General features: G+C 41.0%; 1 protein-coding gene across 6 annotated transcripts in view; it reads left to right on the top strand.

Annotated features, from left to right (window-relative positions):
- The window catches only part of ptk2aa (protein tyrosine kinase 2aa), a 63,279-nt gene that overhangs the window by 42,607 nt on the left and 3,577 nt on the right, over nt 1–17,095 (top strand). For 3 of the 6 annotated variants that reach the window (XM_087834666.1, XM_087834665.1, XM_087834661.1), the window contains 17 exons: nt 431–448; nt 3,411–3,467; nt 4,410–4,430; nt 5,925–6,022; nt 6,164–6,248; nt 6,341–6,441; nt 6,598–6,713; nt 7,220–7,320; nt 7,639–7,728; nt 7,824–8,028; nt 8,390–8,492; nt 8,637–8,699; nt 10,197–10,307; nt 11,513–11,617; nt 15,210–15,272; nt 15,904–15,943; nt 16,247–16,350. In XM_087834666.1, the coding sequence (XP_087690792.1) occupies nt 431–448; nt 3,411–3,467; nt 4,410–4,430; nt 5,925–6,022; nt 6,164–6,248; nt 6,341–6,441; nt 6,598–6,713; nt 7,220–7,320; nt 7,639–7,728; nt 7,824–8,028; nt 8,390–8,492; nt 8,637–8,699; nt 10,197–10,307; nt 11,513–11,617; nt 15,210–15,272; nt 15,904–15,943; nt 16,247–16,350 (1,481 nt within the window). The remainder of the gene's footprint in view (nt 1–430; nt 449–3,410; nt 3,468–4,409; nt 4,431–5,924; nt 6,023–6,163; nt 6,249–6,340; nt 6,442–6,597; nt 6,714–7,219; nt 7,321–7,638; nt 7,729–7,823; nt 8,029–8,389; nt 8,493–8,636; nt 8,700–10,196; nt 10,308–11,512; nt 11,618–15,209; nt 15,273–15,903; nt 15,944–16,246; nt 16,351–17,095) is intronic. The other 3 variants (XM_087834663.1, XM_087834662.1, XM_087834664.1) reach the window with 3 other exon arrangements.

The raw sequence follows: 17,095 nt of genomic DNA on the forward strand, positions 1-17,095 counted from the left end.
ATGAAACTCGCATATTAAACACAGCTGCATCCCCTGTCTGCTCACTGTAATTAACTCCCCAGCTCACATGCTTACAGCTTGACACACAGAACATACTTTATTGACACCACATTGGACTTATTGTCACTGTTTTCTACACATGTGTATTTTAACTGTACATAAGCCTGCACAGCATTAATTGAAGGAGATGTTAACGTTGCATTTTTTCCCCCCTCATTAGATTTTGGATTTTAACTAACTGCCCGCTGATTGTTTGGCTTTGCAGATCCTGCAACATCACCGTGTTGTTTCATGGCATGTCATGCTCTAACCTCTCTTCTCTCTCTCTCTCCTCTCTGCTCTGCCTCCTGCTTCTCTCTCTCTCTCGCTGCTGTTTGTCGTCCTCCTTCTCTGCTGTCCCGTTTCCTGCATGCTCTCCTGGACCCTGCAGAAGATCTTAGTGGGGATGGTAAAGTTATACTGTTGTTTATAATCTTTTGTTCTTATGTTCCTTCTTCCTAGTCCTCCTCCACCAAAACACTGCACTCTCCTGGGAAAGGGGAGTGCGCGTTGTGGTGGTGTGAGAGAGAAAGTGTGTGTGTGAGTGCGGTATATGTGCTTTGTTGTATAAATATTGTGTAATGTAATTGTAATACAAAATGATTGGATACATGGATAAATAACCTGTAAGCAAGAGTAGCATGTGATTTTTATTATTGCATGTTTAAGTTGAGTGTTTGTGTGATTATCTCCTATTATTGTCTTCAAAGCCGAATGTCTGCTTTCATCCGGAAGGGACACCAAAAACAGAATTTGTGTATTCAGTGGTGTTTTCAATTTTCGGGAACATCTGCAGCTGCTTCTCTCTGTCGTTCTCCACACACACACACACACACACACATACAATTGGCTACACATATGCAAAATCGTGCACACGTGTACTCTTGTGCGTTCATGCACACACTTGCACACTCACGGAGAGGAGTAGGGAGAGGCTTGCTGGATTCGAGAGCGGGTGCATTCCTGGCTATAATGGGCCAGCTAGATCGCACACATACACACAAATTCCCTCTCTACCGAAAGCTGAAATGCAGAGTTAGGCCTCTCAAGCTTAGAAAGGGTTGTTTCTGTAGAACACATCCCAAACCACACTGGGGTTTAATATGCAGAGTGATACAGAGTGACCTCTTAGTAAAAACTAAAACCATTTCTTTCATAGACTCAGACTATTTATGCAAGCTACACAAAATACTCAAAAAGCTAGAGTGTAGCTTCTATCCCCAGCTGGAATTTATTGGATTTTTGTACATGTAAAAACGTGAAGAAAAAAAGTAAAATGCAAAATGAACAGGTATTCTGTTAGTACATTTTTTTTAAATCAACGACTCAGAATCAGCTTTTGCCCAACAGTTTATCTAATGAATAGAACTATTCCAGTTCAAATCAAGATGCTTTTAATAAACCTCTAAATGTTGTTTCTTTCCCCTCTTGTGAAATATAAGTCATGCGTAGCAATGGTTGAATAAATGGATGCCTGTTTAATTAAAAGGGTTTTTTTAGCATCTTGCAAAAATAGGGAAATGTGTTCTATAATAGCAGTAACAATGACATTTGTACTACAGTCACACAAGGGAAAACAGTGGTTGAAAACCGCAGCATGCCCAAAATTATTGCAATTGTGTCCAATGAGCAAGCAATCTCATTGCCTTTGAAATGGGTGCTTTGAAGATGCGGATCAAGTCTGCAGCCACTTGTAGTTGGCTGCTGCTTTCCAAGAAATTTTGGCGCATTTGCTGTCAGTTTGAGATTGAATGTGGTGAAGCTGGTAGGTTATTAGTAACAATATGGTGATTAACTGTGATAAACTGGGGAAAGTTAAAAATCTGTTGGTATTGACACACACACAGAAATTTATTCAGATTTAACTGTTATTAATTCACACTTACATCCCACAATATTAATGTAGACTGAATGTGCTACTTACATTCACAGTACAGCAATAACCTCAAGATTGAAACAGAAATCTCTCCACAAAGAGTGTTCTAGTTGTTGCAGGAGAGCAATTTACCTGTAAAGTAACACAAGCGCTCAGCGAGCTTGTTTTTGTATAGGATTATAACCAGAGCAGTGGAGGCCCCTGTTGCAAAGACAAGGGACATATTCCACATATTGCGCACATACTGACTCTGATTGATTGCAATATGCTAGCAATATGTGTTTATAAATTAGACAGCAATCATTTGGAAACCTTCTCCAATCTGTCGTGGACTTTTTAAGTTCTTGGACAGAGTCAGGATAGGTGTTTTTCCCCCCTAGATTCTGTGTTTTATGTAAAGCTAACAGCTAACCACACAAATATCAGAGTTTTTAATCAATCACATTATGCGACTCTGAGCAAATATACACGTTCCACAATATCCAAATATAACTTTGCTCACTAATAGAACAAAATAAGTGCAGTTTATGTTGTCAACCATCCGGTGTATTGTTTGGCCCGCCTTATTTAAAATGACTATGCAGCTAGCCCGTAATTCCTCTACAAGTCTGGCTTCAGAGACTTTTCTTGAGAAAAGCAGCCACAGGCTTTAGAAAAGGATTTTTGATTAAATTTAGGAACACATTTCCCACAGTCCCTGATAAATCCTAAGCAGAGCTGCGAGGGGAGCAGGACAGCAGATGTTTGACTCTTGTTTCCAACAGCTGAGTCTGCACACTGATTTTATTTTAAACGCCGCCATCTGGTTAGGATCGACTCGGTCCATGTTTCCCCGTCTTTTTTCTTCTTCTTCTTCTTCCTCCTGGCTCTCTTCTCTCTCTGGCTATCTGTCTGATTCCACACAGATTTTACCCTAAATACTACCATCTGCTCTCATGACAGCTAGACCCAACATTTCTCCTTCCTCTTCTGTGCATTTCTCCCTTAATGCTTCTTCCTCTTCACTGAGTTTTCAACTGGTCTCCTTACTGTTTTGCCTTTCATTTTCTGTTTGTCCCTGCTTTGTGTCTTCATCTCATCTCTTTTACTTTTCTTTACCTCCTCCTCCTCCTTCTCCTCTACCGCCACCACAGTAAGTCCCTCCCTGCAAACCAGCTGCTCTCACACAGACAGATATTCACAACACATGCTCAGCTGACGCTATCCGCCAAGTGTTTTGTGTGGGTGTGTGGGTGTGTGTGTCTGTGTGTGTGTGAAAGAAGGCGAGAGAAAGGCAGAGCAAGAAGCTACGTGGGTGTTTCTCTGCTCGGGAGTTGTTCAAACTCTGAGTTAGCTTCATGCTAGTTTAGGGTAGGTTTCTTCTCGGGTGTATGTGTGTCATGGACCCTTCTTAACGGTAAACCAGTTTTTGTGTCATCATTTGTACCAAGTGTGTTTTAATCTCTTGCTTTTTTTTTTTTTTTTTTTTTTACATTGTGTGTGTGTCATGTTTCAGAAACTGATGACTATGCAGAGATAGTTGATGAAGAGGACACCTACACCATGCCCTCAAGTAAGTCACTTATTCAGTTTGCTCTCTTTCTAAACTCATTTGCACTTAAGGACTCTTAAGAACTCAGCTTCTGTTGCACTGGCACACGGCGGCTATAAATTTCTCGTACTCAAACAAACTTTAATTTCATTCTGCTCCCTAATAAGCGAGGTTGTGGTGTGAATCGCTTCCAAGAAACCCACTCGCACAACGAACCTGAGGAGTTGCATTAAACCGCGTTTGGTTAGGCAGCAGCTATCAAATTCTGGCCGGTTTTCCTTCATCCTTTCTAAACAGCAGAGACGCTAGAGGCCGCAGCTTGCGCCATGTACGTGTGGTCATGGAGACGCATCACATCTGTCGGATTCATTCATGCGTTTGTCAAAAGCCTGAATGTGCTGGTTTGTTTGGCTGTAGTTCTGTAAGTAGTCGTGGCTTTAGCTCCATTATTTTTAATGTGGATGTTTTGGCCAGTTCAGAGTACTTATGCGTTTGATTGTGCGGCCAACTTTGAAAATGGACTGTTCTCTTTCCCCCCAGTCTTTTTCTATCTGTCTCTGTCTTGGCTCTTTCTTTCTTTCTTTGTCCTTTTTTTTTTTTTTGCTTTGCTTTTTTTGGTCTCCTTTAGGAGACTTCCTCTAATCAGACTCACTGCAGACATATTTTCCTATCCTGTGTCTGACTTTGTATGTGTGTCCATGTCATACCGGCTGCTGAATTTATAAAATAAATCTGTAAAATGGTAACAGCTGGAGAGCAAGCTTAGATCTTTGAATTATTCTGTGGCGGTATCGACAATTATCAGATAATGAGCAAAGTCGGCCAGTTATTGTTGTCTGCGCACTTTTGTGTGTTTGTGTTTTCTGAGCTAGTTTCAATCTTAAAGCTGCTGCCTGGCTCTCCCCCCGTCTCTTCATCTCCATCTCTTTCTCTCTTCCTCTTTCCCCCCCATCGCCAACACAGTGAGCTATGGAGTAGTTGAAGGTAAAACTCCCTCTCTCTCTTTCATTCTCTCTCGTTATTTTTCTTTTCCAGGCTCTTTTTACATCGTAGTGTTTTTGACCATGACCTCCAGTAAGCGCATTGAAAAGCCAGTAATGAATAAGCATTAGCTGTTTATTTGATCTTTAACACCTGGAAAAGAAAAAAAAGACTTAAATTGTTGTTGAATTTTGTTTTGGCTTTTTCTTTTCTTTTTTTACTCAGTGGTATTTTTTATCTTGTAGATCGCAGCTCGTAAAGGTGAACTCGGGCGTCGCAACTGAGCGAGAGCCAATCCATAAACAAATCATTATGTTTCAGTACATATAACACTTTGTACTGAAGTTAATAAGTCAATCAGAACTTGGGAACATGAAGTAAAGACAGACCTCTGGAACAACCTAACAGCATTTGTTGTGTTTTGGCTTGGCTCTCCTTGCACCGTCCTGCTGTTATCGTGTCTTTACTACTTTTTTTTTTATTTGTTTCTTTTTAAATTGTGTTTTGTGGTTATGGTTCTTTCACATCTTCTTTTATGTTTGAAGAAATTATTAATTTCCTGAAAGTGAATATCAGTGTGATTTTTAATTACAGTAAGTCTTTCATAATGGAATGTGTGTTTGGTTACTGCTGAACTGGTTTTGTTTGGGTTGGTTGAATCCAAACAACAGAGCTCTGTTTAGCCTGACAGACAATTAAACTTGTAAAGAATAAGTTCCCGATGGTGAACGACCCCAATAAACCTTTTCAACTTGAGCTTCCTGCAGTTAGTTGGCAACTGACATTAATGCACCTCCGCAGAAATGCTTCCTGACCTTTTCAGCAAGGCGGAAATATTAATAACGCTTTAATGTCAAAAAAACAAGCAGTTTCTCTCCAATCCTTCTGGATACACTCTGTGAAAGTTAGGGTTAGATGATGCAAGCACTGACTTTATCAAGCAGTCTTTAGTTTCAGTCCATATGAGAGCTGCTCAGAGATCTCCAGACTTTTTCCCAAATTGAAATTCTTTTTCACAACTACTTGATCGTATTTTTCCCCGCAGTTTCTCTGCAACATCACTACAGATGTCATTACAGGAACAAGTGCATTATACTGGGACTCTCGTGTGCATGTTCATGTTGTTGTTTGCAGATCTGTGTTGCAGCGTGCATGTTTTACCATTGATCTAGTTAGAGGGGAAGAGGCTTGATCCAGGTCCTACTGTTTTAGGTTTGTTGTAAAGTGAAACTAGTGCCAATGGATGGGGTTTGCCTAAAAGGGCAGCGTAAGACTGCCAGAATGATAGAAATAATTTAAAGCTAACTTAGAAGCATATCGTGGAAACTTTTCCACAATAAACTATCTAAATATGTCCTTTTTTCTTGCTTAAACCTCATCCATGGTGTTGAAATAAATGCCAAATGTGACAGGTTCTTGCTGTTTTTCAATCAACTGAAAATGCCCTTACTTCCTTCCCTATTCTTTTTCCTTTCCTCTTCTTACTCTGCCTCTCAGCGCGGGACTATGAGATCCAGAGGGACAGGATAGAGTTGGGCCGCTGCATTGGAGAGGGTCAGTTTGGCGATGTACACCAAGGAGTCTACAACTGTCCAGTACGTGAAAACACACCAACATGCACACCTCTCTGTTAATGCATGTGGGCCAAAAGGCTTGTACAGTCTTGCTGTGTTATTTCGGCGAGCTTTACAGTGTATCATCTGTTAACTCCTGTCTTGTGTGCTGTTTGTTTGCAGGACAAAGCATCTCTAGCTGTCGCCATTAAGACCTGCAAGAACTGTACCTCTGACAGCGTCAGAGAAAAGTTCCTGCAAGAAGCACGTAAGATGCAATTTTGTGCGTTTGTCAGTGTGTCTCACATCACATTAGCATTAAATGCATAATGATGCTATTACTGTCTTTTTTCCTTGCAGTGACAATGCGTCAGTTTGACCATCCTCACATTGTTAAGCTGATCGGCGTGATCACAGAGAACCCGGTGTGGATCATCATGGAGCTCTGTACTCTTGGAGAGGTAACCCTCATACTGTGTGTGTGGGATAATCTTGGTATTCGAGTTCTCTTGAGATGGCAAGAGCCGTAAAAAGCTCAGTCTTGGTATGTCAGCGTGGTTCATCTTTTAACAGTGCCTCTGTCATTTCCTCCCTTTGTTTTCTCTCTCTGTCAACAGTTGCGCTCGTTCCTTCAGGTGAGGAAGTACAGTCTTGACCTGGCCACGCTCATCCTGTATGCCTACCAGCTCAGCACAGCTCTGGCCTACCTGGAGAGCAAACGCTTTGTACACAGGTAAACACACACACACATGCTTCTGTAGCCTGATTGAGGTGGGGGGAGTGGAGGCCTCAGACTATTAGTGCCAACACCACAGATTATACTGAAATTGAATTAAAATGGCATTTTCAACTACACGAACACCTGCAGGACTTTCAGTTTCTTATATAATCTCAAAACATATAAAAGTGCAAAATTATATTTCCTTTAATGACAACATTCTCTGAAGATCTTCCCACATTCACCCTGCCTTGTTACAATTTTACAAGTTTACTCAACAGTGAGATTTCAGACCCATGAATCATCATTTTGCATCACAAATGACAGTTGGGGTGTTACACAATCGGATGCACATATGTCACAAATGAAGCATTGCATTGTGAGTCTGTGAGAGTGTGCGTGTGTAAGGATAATATATTATGTTTCATAAATATAATGTTACAGTTCAGACTATACACAGATCACAGCAGTAGGTTTTAGAGATTTAGATTTTCTTTTTTCCTGCTTTAAAAAACAAATAGGGATATAGCAGCTCGGAACGTGTTGGTCTCTGCGGTGGACTGTGTGATGCTTGGAGACTTTGGTCTGTCACGATACATGGAGGACAGCTCTTACTACAAAGGTAACGAAGCAACAATCTAAGTATCCTTAGAGTTTCCGTGTAATTTCCACATTAACAGGTGTGTAAAAAGGCTCCTGGGAATTCTATAAAATGGGGAAAAAAGAAAGTGCAATGCTGACCTGAAACCAGCCAGTAGTCTTAGTTTAAACAACATTTAGCTGCCAGTGCGTTACCACCATCTACTGGTGACATCACGTTATATCAGCTGTTCTCTGTGTTACCAACTCATTGCAGCCTTTTTGTTGAAACACTAACTGGTGATACATTTTTCTATTCTCTGCCTTAGTGCTTATCTCTGTGTCTGTGTTTGTGTCTCAGCTTCTAAAGGTAAACTTCCCATTAAGTGGATGGCTCCTGAATCTATCAATTTTAGGAGATTCACGTCTGCAAGTGACGTCTGGATGTTCGGTGAGTTTTTGGTTTTTTTTCTAATCCAGCGCCACTGTGTGATGATGTGATTCATGACTGTAGGTGACTTTTGCGTGTCTGCGTCTCCCCCATAGGTGTATGCATGTGGGAGATCTTGATGTACGGCATCAAGCCCTTCCAGGGGGTGAAAAACAATGACGTGATTGGCAGGATAGAAAACGGGGAGCGCCTGGCGATGCCTCCCCAGTGTCCGCCCACCCTCTACAGTTTGATGACCAAATGTTGGTCATATGACCCCAGCAAGCGTCCGCGATTCACTGAACTCAAAACACAACTCAGGTAAAAAATAAAAAAAGTATTAAAAATATTAATAATTTAAAAAAATGTTTATTTAATTAATGAGGTAGTTTAAAAGTAGTTTTTAATAATTTGCTTTAGGTGTAAGACTTTGATGTTGTTGCTATAATAGAGATGGCCTCTGTCTCAATCTGACCCCATGGAGTAATTTTTCCTTGAGTTTTTCTTCTTCTTCCTTTTCATTAAGTTTAATTAGTACTAAAAACATGACATTGTTGGTTGTGATTTCTCTAAAAATCTTTGACTTTCAGTACATTGGTCAAGATGAAATAGTGCACTAAACCAAAAGAGTGCATGACTGCGCGATTCAATTTTCTCTCTGCCAATATTTTCATTTCTGAAGCACGATACTGGAGGAAGAGAAGCTCCAGCAAGAAGAGAGACTCCGAATGGAAATGAGGAGACAAGTCACCGTTTCATGGGACCCAGATGAAGCACCGCCTAAAGTAAGAATCAATGACTGTTTGTGCTCGATCTGCCTTTTTTAAATCATTTGTTTCCCATCCTCCCATGTCCTTGTTATTTCTTGTATGTCTGTGCGAGTCTTTGTTGTGGCTGATTAACACAAATGGTTTTCTCTGTGTTTGTAGCCTAGCAGACCAGGTTACCCCAGTGAAGGCTTCGTCAGCAACTCCCCGCACAACCACTTCCCGGTAAACAGCACACAGAAGCACACAGATCTTCATCAGTGAGGAACCTGTGCGTTCCTGTTCTGCCTTATTCAGATTCAGCTGTCCTGGGAAGCACTACAGAGATAGATAGTGAGCTAGATGCTGTAAGACCTAATGTGGACAATGACAGTCCATTAATATATAAACCACTCCTTGTTAATGACTGACATCTATGCAGTCTGATATACTCTGCCATTATCTTAAACTGTGGTGAGCATAGTTTCATTGCATCTGACGAAGGACCCACATGACATTTTACATCATCTGCAAAAAGATGGTTGAAAAAAATGGCTTTTTCCAAGCATCTGCACACAGCTGCACATGCCGTAAGCAGTTACACAATTCTGTTGTTTTAAAGCTGTCCTCCCCAATTTGTGTTAAATATTTACAAAAAGCAAAACAAAAAAGAAAAGTTGCTGCCAAGACAAATCTTTGGTCACGACGGAGCAAAAAATTTGAAAGGAAAACAATTCAGTCACTAGTTTCAAAAACAAACCTGTAAATTATATTCTGTAACACTAAAACAAAACAAAAAAATCTGTAAGGTTGTACAAATCAGCTCTAAGCGTGAATGCTGTCATCACAATAAGGCCAACCCAATAAAGTCTGTGTTAAGTCTGGAGTAGCTCTGACTGTCAGGCTCACACTGAGTGCGTGCTGCATGTGTCTGAGTCAAAGAGAGACATGCAAGGACAGAAAGAGTTTGAGTGCAGTTATTCTTCTCCTCATAAACCAGGCAGACAGCAGGCATTTCCTGTAGTGCTAAAAGCCGCTTACTCGTGGACAAACACACACGGGCGCGCACACACAAACACACACTAACAAATCAAAGCCACTCTTCAGCTCCTGGCAGCAAGCTTTTCTTTGGTCCTTATAAGGAGTGCGTAATTCAAACTGCCATTTAAGCCTAACTTGATAACATCGGACTTTAGATTAGCATCTGTATATTTCTGCATGCATTGCACACTAGACTGAGGTTTAAAGTGCATTTGAAGAGATTTTAACACTTTCTGAATCCATTTGCATGCCCGTCAGTGAAATAGTTACTGTCTTTGGTAGTGGTTTTTCATAAGTATTCATTGATTTCCTAGTGTTATTCTTATGTCGGTAGATTTCTGTTTGTTTTGCCATCATCTGACTGGTTTAGAGCGTCTTTAAAAGCAGCCTTTTTGTGAAAACGTAGACGTGGAAAGTTGAATGATAATCAAAGTTTTCTCTTCTGTTATTTTATTATCTGTGAATCCTTCGTCTTTTATGTCTTTGAGTCCCCATTTTCTCATTATTTCTTTCTATTGACGTCATTCTCAGCCCTCTTTCCTACCAACACTGCTTTAGAGATAAAACTCTTAAATCTTCTAGTAACATAGAGCCAGATGTTGCAAAAGAGGAAGAACTTTACACTGCTTGTTTGTTCATAAATATTTTTGACTGTTTTCTTTGTCTGTTTTTCTTTTCCACTTTCAATCTGTCCTCCTCCAGCAATCAGCCCATGGTGGTGTAGGTGGAGGAGTTGGAGGCAGCTATCCTTCTACTGATTCCTGGAATCCGCACAGACCTGAACATACTGCACCGTGGAGCCCGAATATGGAGGTGTGCACCCACAAATGCATTTGACACAGAACTTTCACCAGTCAAACATGGATTTGTGTAACATCTCAGCCACTCACTGAACCCACTGCCGTAACTGTTGAATTTTTGCCTCATATCAAACACAGAAAACACATAGTGGTTAAAGCAAATTAAAGCAATACAAGTTAAAGCAGTTATGACCTGCATATGTGTTTTGTTTGGTTGCCAGGTGAAGCTAAAATTAAATCTCAAGATTTGTATCTGTGTGTTTGTGTGTGTGTAATTTACTTTTCATTTTAGGCAACCTGGGCTGGTTACAGCACAGTAGTGCGGGACATGCACTGCAGTTTCTGCAGTTTCTTTTCCAAGCAGACCAAACAAAGCGCTTCGTGCTAAGGAACCGTGTAACGGCATTTAAGAAATGTTGAACTACTGTCTTGCAAGCAGTTTTTATCAAACTATGAGCAGTCATGTATGGGGGAAATAAGAGGTTTTGACAGGACTCTTGATGTAAAATGTTAAAGTTCATGACAGTACAATTAGAAAAAAAGGATTGTTTGGAAGGATTTCCAGGAAAAGGCCTATTCTCTTTAAAAAGAAGATTGCATCTGAACAGTCCATAGTTATGGAACAATGTCCTTTAGACAGCCTAAAGTGGATGTTATGTTTGGGCCATAATACATCAGAACTTTTTTTTTTTTTTTGCAGTTACAGGATCTGGGCAACTTGCCGAACTCCTCTGTAAAACAAAGTATTCTGTGAGGCTACCTGTCCGTCATTAAACCGGACAATAATCCCAAGCACAACAGCAAATCTTTGTAAGAAAGAACGAAAAACAAGTTCCAATGCCCAAATCAATGTCCAGACTTTGAAATTTGAAATGCTGTGGTGGGACCTTTAGAGAGCTGTGAATAAACAAATTCCCTTAAAGCCCAATGAACTGAGGAAAGTCGTACAGAAAATGCTTATTACAAGTTATTGCAGCTAAAGCAGGTTCTACAAGCTACTGAATAATGGGGTGTGCTTAGTTTTTCCACAGGACTGTTAAGAGTCCTGTGGAAACGTCTTTCTTTCACAGGACTAGTCAGATTAAGGCCATTACTTTGGCACAGTTTGATTAATTGTAATCATTAAATCACGATAAGCAAGATTTATTCCTTCACTGCTACGTCTTGATAACAAGGCACACCTAAGGACCTTTTTCCTCTCTCTCTCTGTTTCTACAGGACATTGGGTGTGTAGGTCAGGCTCTGATGGAGGAAAGGCTGATGATGCAGCAGCAACAGATGGAGGATGACCAGCGGTGGCTGGAGCAGGAGGAAAGCTTCATGGTAATTAAATTATACAGACTCATAGTGGCTGCATTTAAATAGTCCCTCCTATTTTAGCTTTCCACATTGCCACTAGTGTTTTTTTTCTTTGTCACATCCATAGTGAAGATTAGGAATCCAAAGCAAAATAAACTGGGGTAAGCAGGGCTTCAGTTGCCCCTTAAGTCAGCTAACCAAACCAGCATTATTTGTCTCTTTTCAGTATTAACACATGTGGCTTATTTATACTTTAAAAAGCAAACAAAAGACACAAATAAATTCAATTACATTTTATTTATATAGCACCTAATCGCAACAACAGTTGCCTCAGGGCACTTTATATTGTAAGGTAAGACTACAACAATACAAAGAAAACAGAGAAATCCCCAACAAGCCGCTATTAGCAAGTGCTTTGGTGACAGTGGGAAGGAAAAACCTGCAGCAGCATCAGGGACAAGGAGGGGCGGCCAGCTCCCACGACCAATTGGGGGTGAGCGACTGAAGAGAGGACAAAAACATGCTGTGGAAGAGATGAATAATAACTGATAATTAAATGCAGAGCGGTGTATAAACACAGAGTGAAAAAGGTAACTGAAGAAGAAACATTCAATGCATCATGGGAATCCCTAAACTAATGAAGAAATCAAGGTCACTTGATTCAACCCTGACTATGTGGTTTATCAAAAAGGAAAGTTTTAAGCCTTATCTTAAAAGTAGCAATAGTATCTGTCTCCCGAATCCAAACTGGAAGCTGGTTCCACAGAAGAGGGGCCTGACAGCTGAAGACTCTGCCTCCCATTCTCTAAATCCTCTAGGAATCACAAGTAAGCCTGCAGTCAGAGAGTGGAGAGCTCTAATGGGCTGATACGGTACTATAAGGTCATTAAGATAAGATGGGACCTGAGTATTCACCTGATTATTCAAGACCTTGTGAAGAGCATGTGAGGAGCAGGATTTTAAATTTAATTCTGATTTAACAGGGAGCCATTGAAGAGATGCCAGCATAGGACATATCTGCTCTCTTCCTTGTCACTGTCAGTACTCTTGCTGCAGATAAAATAAAGGCATATTTTACAAAAAACAGCAAATCATTATGATCAATCCAAATGAATACTGTATGAAGATGTAAATATAAAATTAGTGAGAGATTTTTTTCCCACTTGGTAAACCCTCTTCATGTCCACTGTTGTTGCCAGACAAGCTGCAGAATGTCTTTTTCAGATCTTTGAACTGGCTCAGTTGTGCATGCTTGATTTATCTCATCAGACACTGAGAAATCCCCAAAAAGGAGCCAAAATACTGCTTTTGCAAAACAAGTCTGTTTTTCTCCTCTGCTCAGGTCAGATTGTTTCTCTGCTTGTCTCGGTGGCCTGTTTTTCAATTTTAAGCCAAATGTTGGAGAGCTGAAAGGCAGTGAAAAAAATCAAGCATGAGTAATGAGTGCTGGGGAGTTCCTGGGTCGGCCCGTCATGTTTAACATGATTTCCTGTTCTACTGCTTCATAGACCAGGAAATCTGTCAGGGCAGATATGACGGGCTGAATTACTGATATCATGTTTGTTAGCTGACACCAGGGGTGTTGTTTTGTTTTTTGTTTTTTTTTCTGGATACTTTATATACCTCGCTGCACAAACCTTGAGGACCTTGGACCCCTGGGGAAATTAACACCCAGATTAATGGCAAAAGGGGCGGACCTGAGTGGCACCTTTTAACCTTTGCACTTTATGACTTGTTTCTCACTCATGTAATTAGTGGACAGGTTTGGATGTACCACCTGAATCACAGCCACCTCAAACATTTTTTCAATAAAAGCTTTAACAGCCACGTTTTCAAAATCTCATAAAGGGACTGACTGGCACTCACTACCCAGGGCATGGATGTAAAAAACAAAATTGCTCCCTACAGAGTCTCTGCTGAGCTGAAGCTAATCTGATAGTATCGTGGCTCCAGCAGCTGAAAATGTAACAATAGACATAGATTTAATCGCAAGGTAGCGTGCTGTAGATTAAAACCCACTGTCCACAGGATTTGTGTCAGCTGCAGGGTCAGTCAGTGAGCAGGTAGTATTACAAAGCCTATTTGAAGTCTAGTTAAATTAATATTCTGACGTGTATGCTGCTGTGTCCCTGCCAGGAATGCGATAAAAAAACGTTCACATGATATTCTCAGCAGATTAATAGTAGTGAAACTGTTATAAATTTCACATTAAAACCAAATGTGTGTTTGAGCTCTTTAGAAGTGCCTCGTGCTATCTGTTTTTCTTTCTTGGGAGCTGACCTTCATAATATTTGCTGGTGCAGATTGAAATCCGTTTTTAAACCTAGTCTTTTGCAGGTGTAGTTTAAATGCTTGCCTCTAATTAGCAACGCATTCCTGCACAGAGTGCATGTGATCAGTGATGTGTTGACTTCTGGTCTAAAGTCTGAACCTTAATCCCCAGTGGCAGCTGTTGTGGCCGTTACTCTTGCCTAAAATCATTCTTGAAACATGTTCAGCTGGAGAAGTCAAGTGAAAGCTGCTGTCGTACGTTTGAAAGAGGCAAGTGGAATTTTTGCTGCGAGGGAAAACGAGCGCTGGATTCGGGATATGCAGGCTAAGTTAATGTAGAATATGTGCTGGAAAATTACAGAAGTAATAAAAGAGTGGAGTGCTTAAGGCAAAACAGGCAAGTGAATTTGATGTGTGAGTTCAGGCTCATCAGGAGAGTGGAAGAAGGGAAAGAGAAAAGCAAAGAGAGGAGGACAGAGGGAGGGAGAAAGGAAGTGGGATTGGCAAGAGCGAGGGAGAGGGAGGAATGAACGAGGAGTCGCCCGTCAGAAAGAAGGAGCGAGAGAGGGAGAGAAACAGGAGGAGATCCAGAGAGATGGAAAGAGTGGGAGGGAGAAAAAGAGAGGACAGTGAGGCAGTTGGATCTTTTTCCCTTTAGGATTTAGTCTCTGTGCCCAGCGGAGCTTTTCTTCCTCTGGAAAAACTTTTTCTCCTGCCTTTTCCTTCTCATCCAGTCGCCTCTGACTCAGCTTTTCTCTCTGTCTTTTGCAAACTTCTGCATTTCTTTGTGCCGTCTACCATCAGTTTCTCTATGACTTGAGCTGCTCCATCTTTTATCGCCCCTTCTATTAAACTTTCGGTCCTTATCCCCGCCCTTCTTTCGATGGCCTCCACTCTCTGCATTCCTCCGCCTGACTTCATCAACCTATATTCTCCCAGGATGCATCTCTTCAAGGCGTGCTTCACCAAAACGGTACTGGAACAGAAAGCGAGGGGATGCTGGAACTATTCAGTCGTGTAGTGATCTCTTTGTGAGCAGGGCTGTATTTGTGTATTGCTCCTCTTTAATAAGCTGCTGCTGATTTTTATTTATTTCCTTTTTTTGATTGTCGCTGCTAATATTTTAATTTTGCAAAATCAATTTTGCTTTTAAATTGTGATGCTTGGTTAGGAAATGAAAGGATTTTGCAGCAGTTTTTATGATTTACAAACAAAATGTTACATATTTTATTCTTTTGCTGCAATGCCTGGTACAATGTGCATATATTTCTGTATAAAACATATATATTTATGGCTTTTATATTTAATCCTTTCTAATCCATTGTATGTCTGTGTCTCCCTGCAGAAGGCGGAGTCCAGAAACAGCAGAGGGAGCGTCGACAGGGAGGACGGCACACTACAAGCACCGGTCAGTCTATGTGTGCGTGTGTGTGTATGTGTGTGTGCTTTGACATTTTAAAATTGGATTCACTTGTGGTTTTGTTGAGCTGTGGAGCATGGTTGGACAAATGCTTGTGGTGCTAAGAAAAACGTAATAGAGAGGTAGCAGAGAGATGATTATAAAAAAAAAAAGGGGAAAAAGCAGAGAAAAGCTTAAAGAAAGAGAACCAGAGTGAGGCAGAGGGGAACGCGTTCAGACAAACGGAGAGGAAATGCAGATGGCGGGAGAAGAGAAAGTATTTCAGTCTGTGAGCCATGAAGGGCACTGCCTACATACCGACCACTTGACCACAGAGGACACATGGGAACTTTAAAGGCAGAAGAACTGGACGTTAACTGTACACAAGGGTTATAATAGCCTGTAGCTTAGGCAAAAATGAGGACATTGCTGGTGATTCTTCTCAGCATGCGATGGCAGCTTCCAACTTTCTGTCTTATATTTAGCTTGTTTATATTTGTGAATGTTACATTTATTGTTTCTGTGAGATTTATTCCCCTAAATAGAAGATTGGTCAATGTGGATGAGAATTTATTGATACTAGACTTATAAAAGTCTGAGATTACAGGACAAATTTAAGTGTGTCTGTCTGTCTGCACAGGGTGGAAGCCAACATATCTACCAGCCTGTTGGGAAACCAGGTGAGAGAGCAAACACACTGACATGTTTAGTAGAAACAGACGGTGACAAGTATTGAAAATAATAAGTATTTTCATCCCAACATTTGTGGTGGAAGAAAAATATTAGAACTGGTACTTTATTAGTTGGCATTGTTGACACATGAACATGTCAGTCGCTATAGCATATCAGTGGTAAACTACTTTAAACTACTTTGTATTCTGTTTCTTAAATGTAACTCATATTATAGTTATCTATATAAAAATGTACATGCTATGTTGCTTCATGGCAAAGATGCTAACCCACAATTTTGTTTTTTCCCCCAGAACCTGTGGCACCTCCCAAAAAGCCGCCCCGCCCAGGAGCTCCAGCTAACTTAACCAACCTGCCCAGTCTCTGCCCCGTAGAAAGCTACAATGACGGGGTCAAGGTGCATATGAACACACAAATTCCAGCAAGAACGTGAGGTTTAAAGATGATTAAGATTAGGAACGGGGTTTCATTTCTCTGTTTCATAGAAGTCTGTGATTTACTGTGGTAATTTGCACGCTCTTGCCTACACATAGCTTTTGATTTGGTTCTTTGGTATTGTGCTGATGGGTTGCATGCCGGTCCATGTCATGCCTTGCCTGTGGTTGGCTTTGGCCTAATGTGCTGTCCCTCTTCTCTCCCCCCCTTTTTACTCCTTCTCTCCCCCCTGTTACTAACTTCCATCCACTACTCCTTTAACCTGCTTCCATTTTGTTCTTATTCCTTATTTTCTGACCCGCGGCACCGCATCCACACACCCACCAATCCATCTGTCCGACACATTCCCTTGTTTTCACAACCTGCGTACTCCGTTCCCCTTCAACCACTCCCCTTTCAAACCGCATCCACCCGACCACCACCACTCCTTCCCCTCCCCTCTTCCTCCCCCAAGCCGTGGAGGGTAAGCTAATCTTTGTGTGTCTGTCCTCATTATAGAGTTAGCCAGCTGCTAGTTACAGTCACTTTCATGTTCTCTGAGTCATTCAGTCATTTTCTTCACCAGAGAAAAAAATGGGGAAAAAATAGAAAACAGTTGTTATTAATGGAACCGTGGTTATGAACTGCTGGTTAGAGATAGATTGCATATATAAAACCTGTTTTTAAAAATGTGCAAGCAATACTTCTGGTGAAGAAAAATTTGATGT

The sequence above is a fragment of the Neolamprologus brichardi genome, chromosome 22 (assembly GCF_056152115.1).
Source record: "Neolamprologus brichardi isolate AB-2024 chromosome 22, ASM5615211v1, whole genome shotgun sequence".
NCBI lineage: Eukaryota > Metazoa > Chordata > Actinopteri > Cichliformes > Cichlidae > Neolamprologus > Neolamprologus brichardi.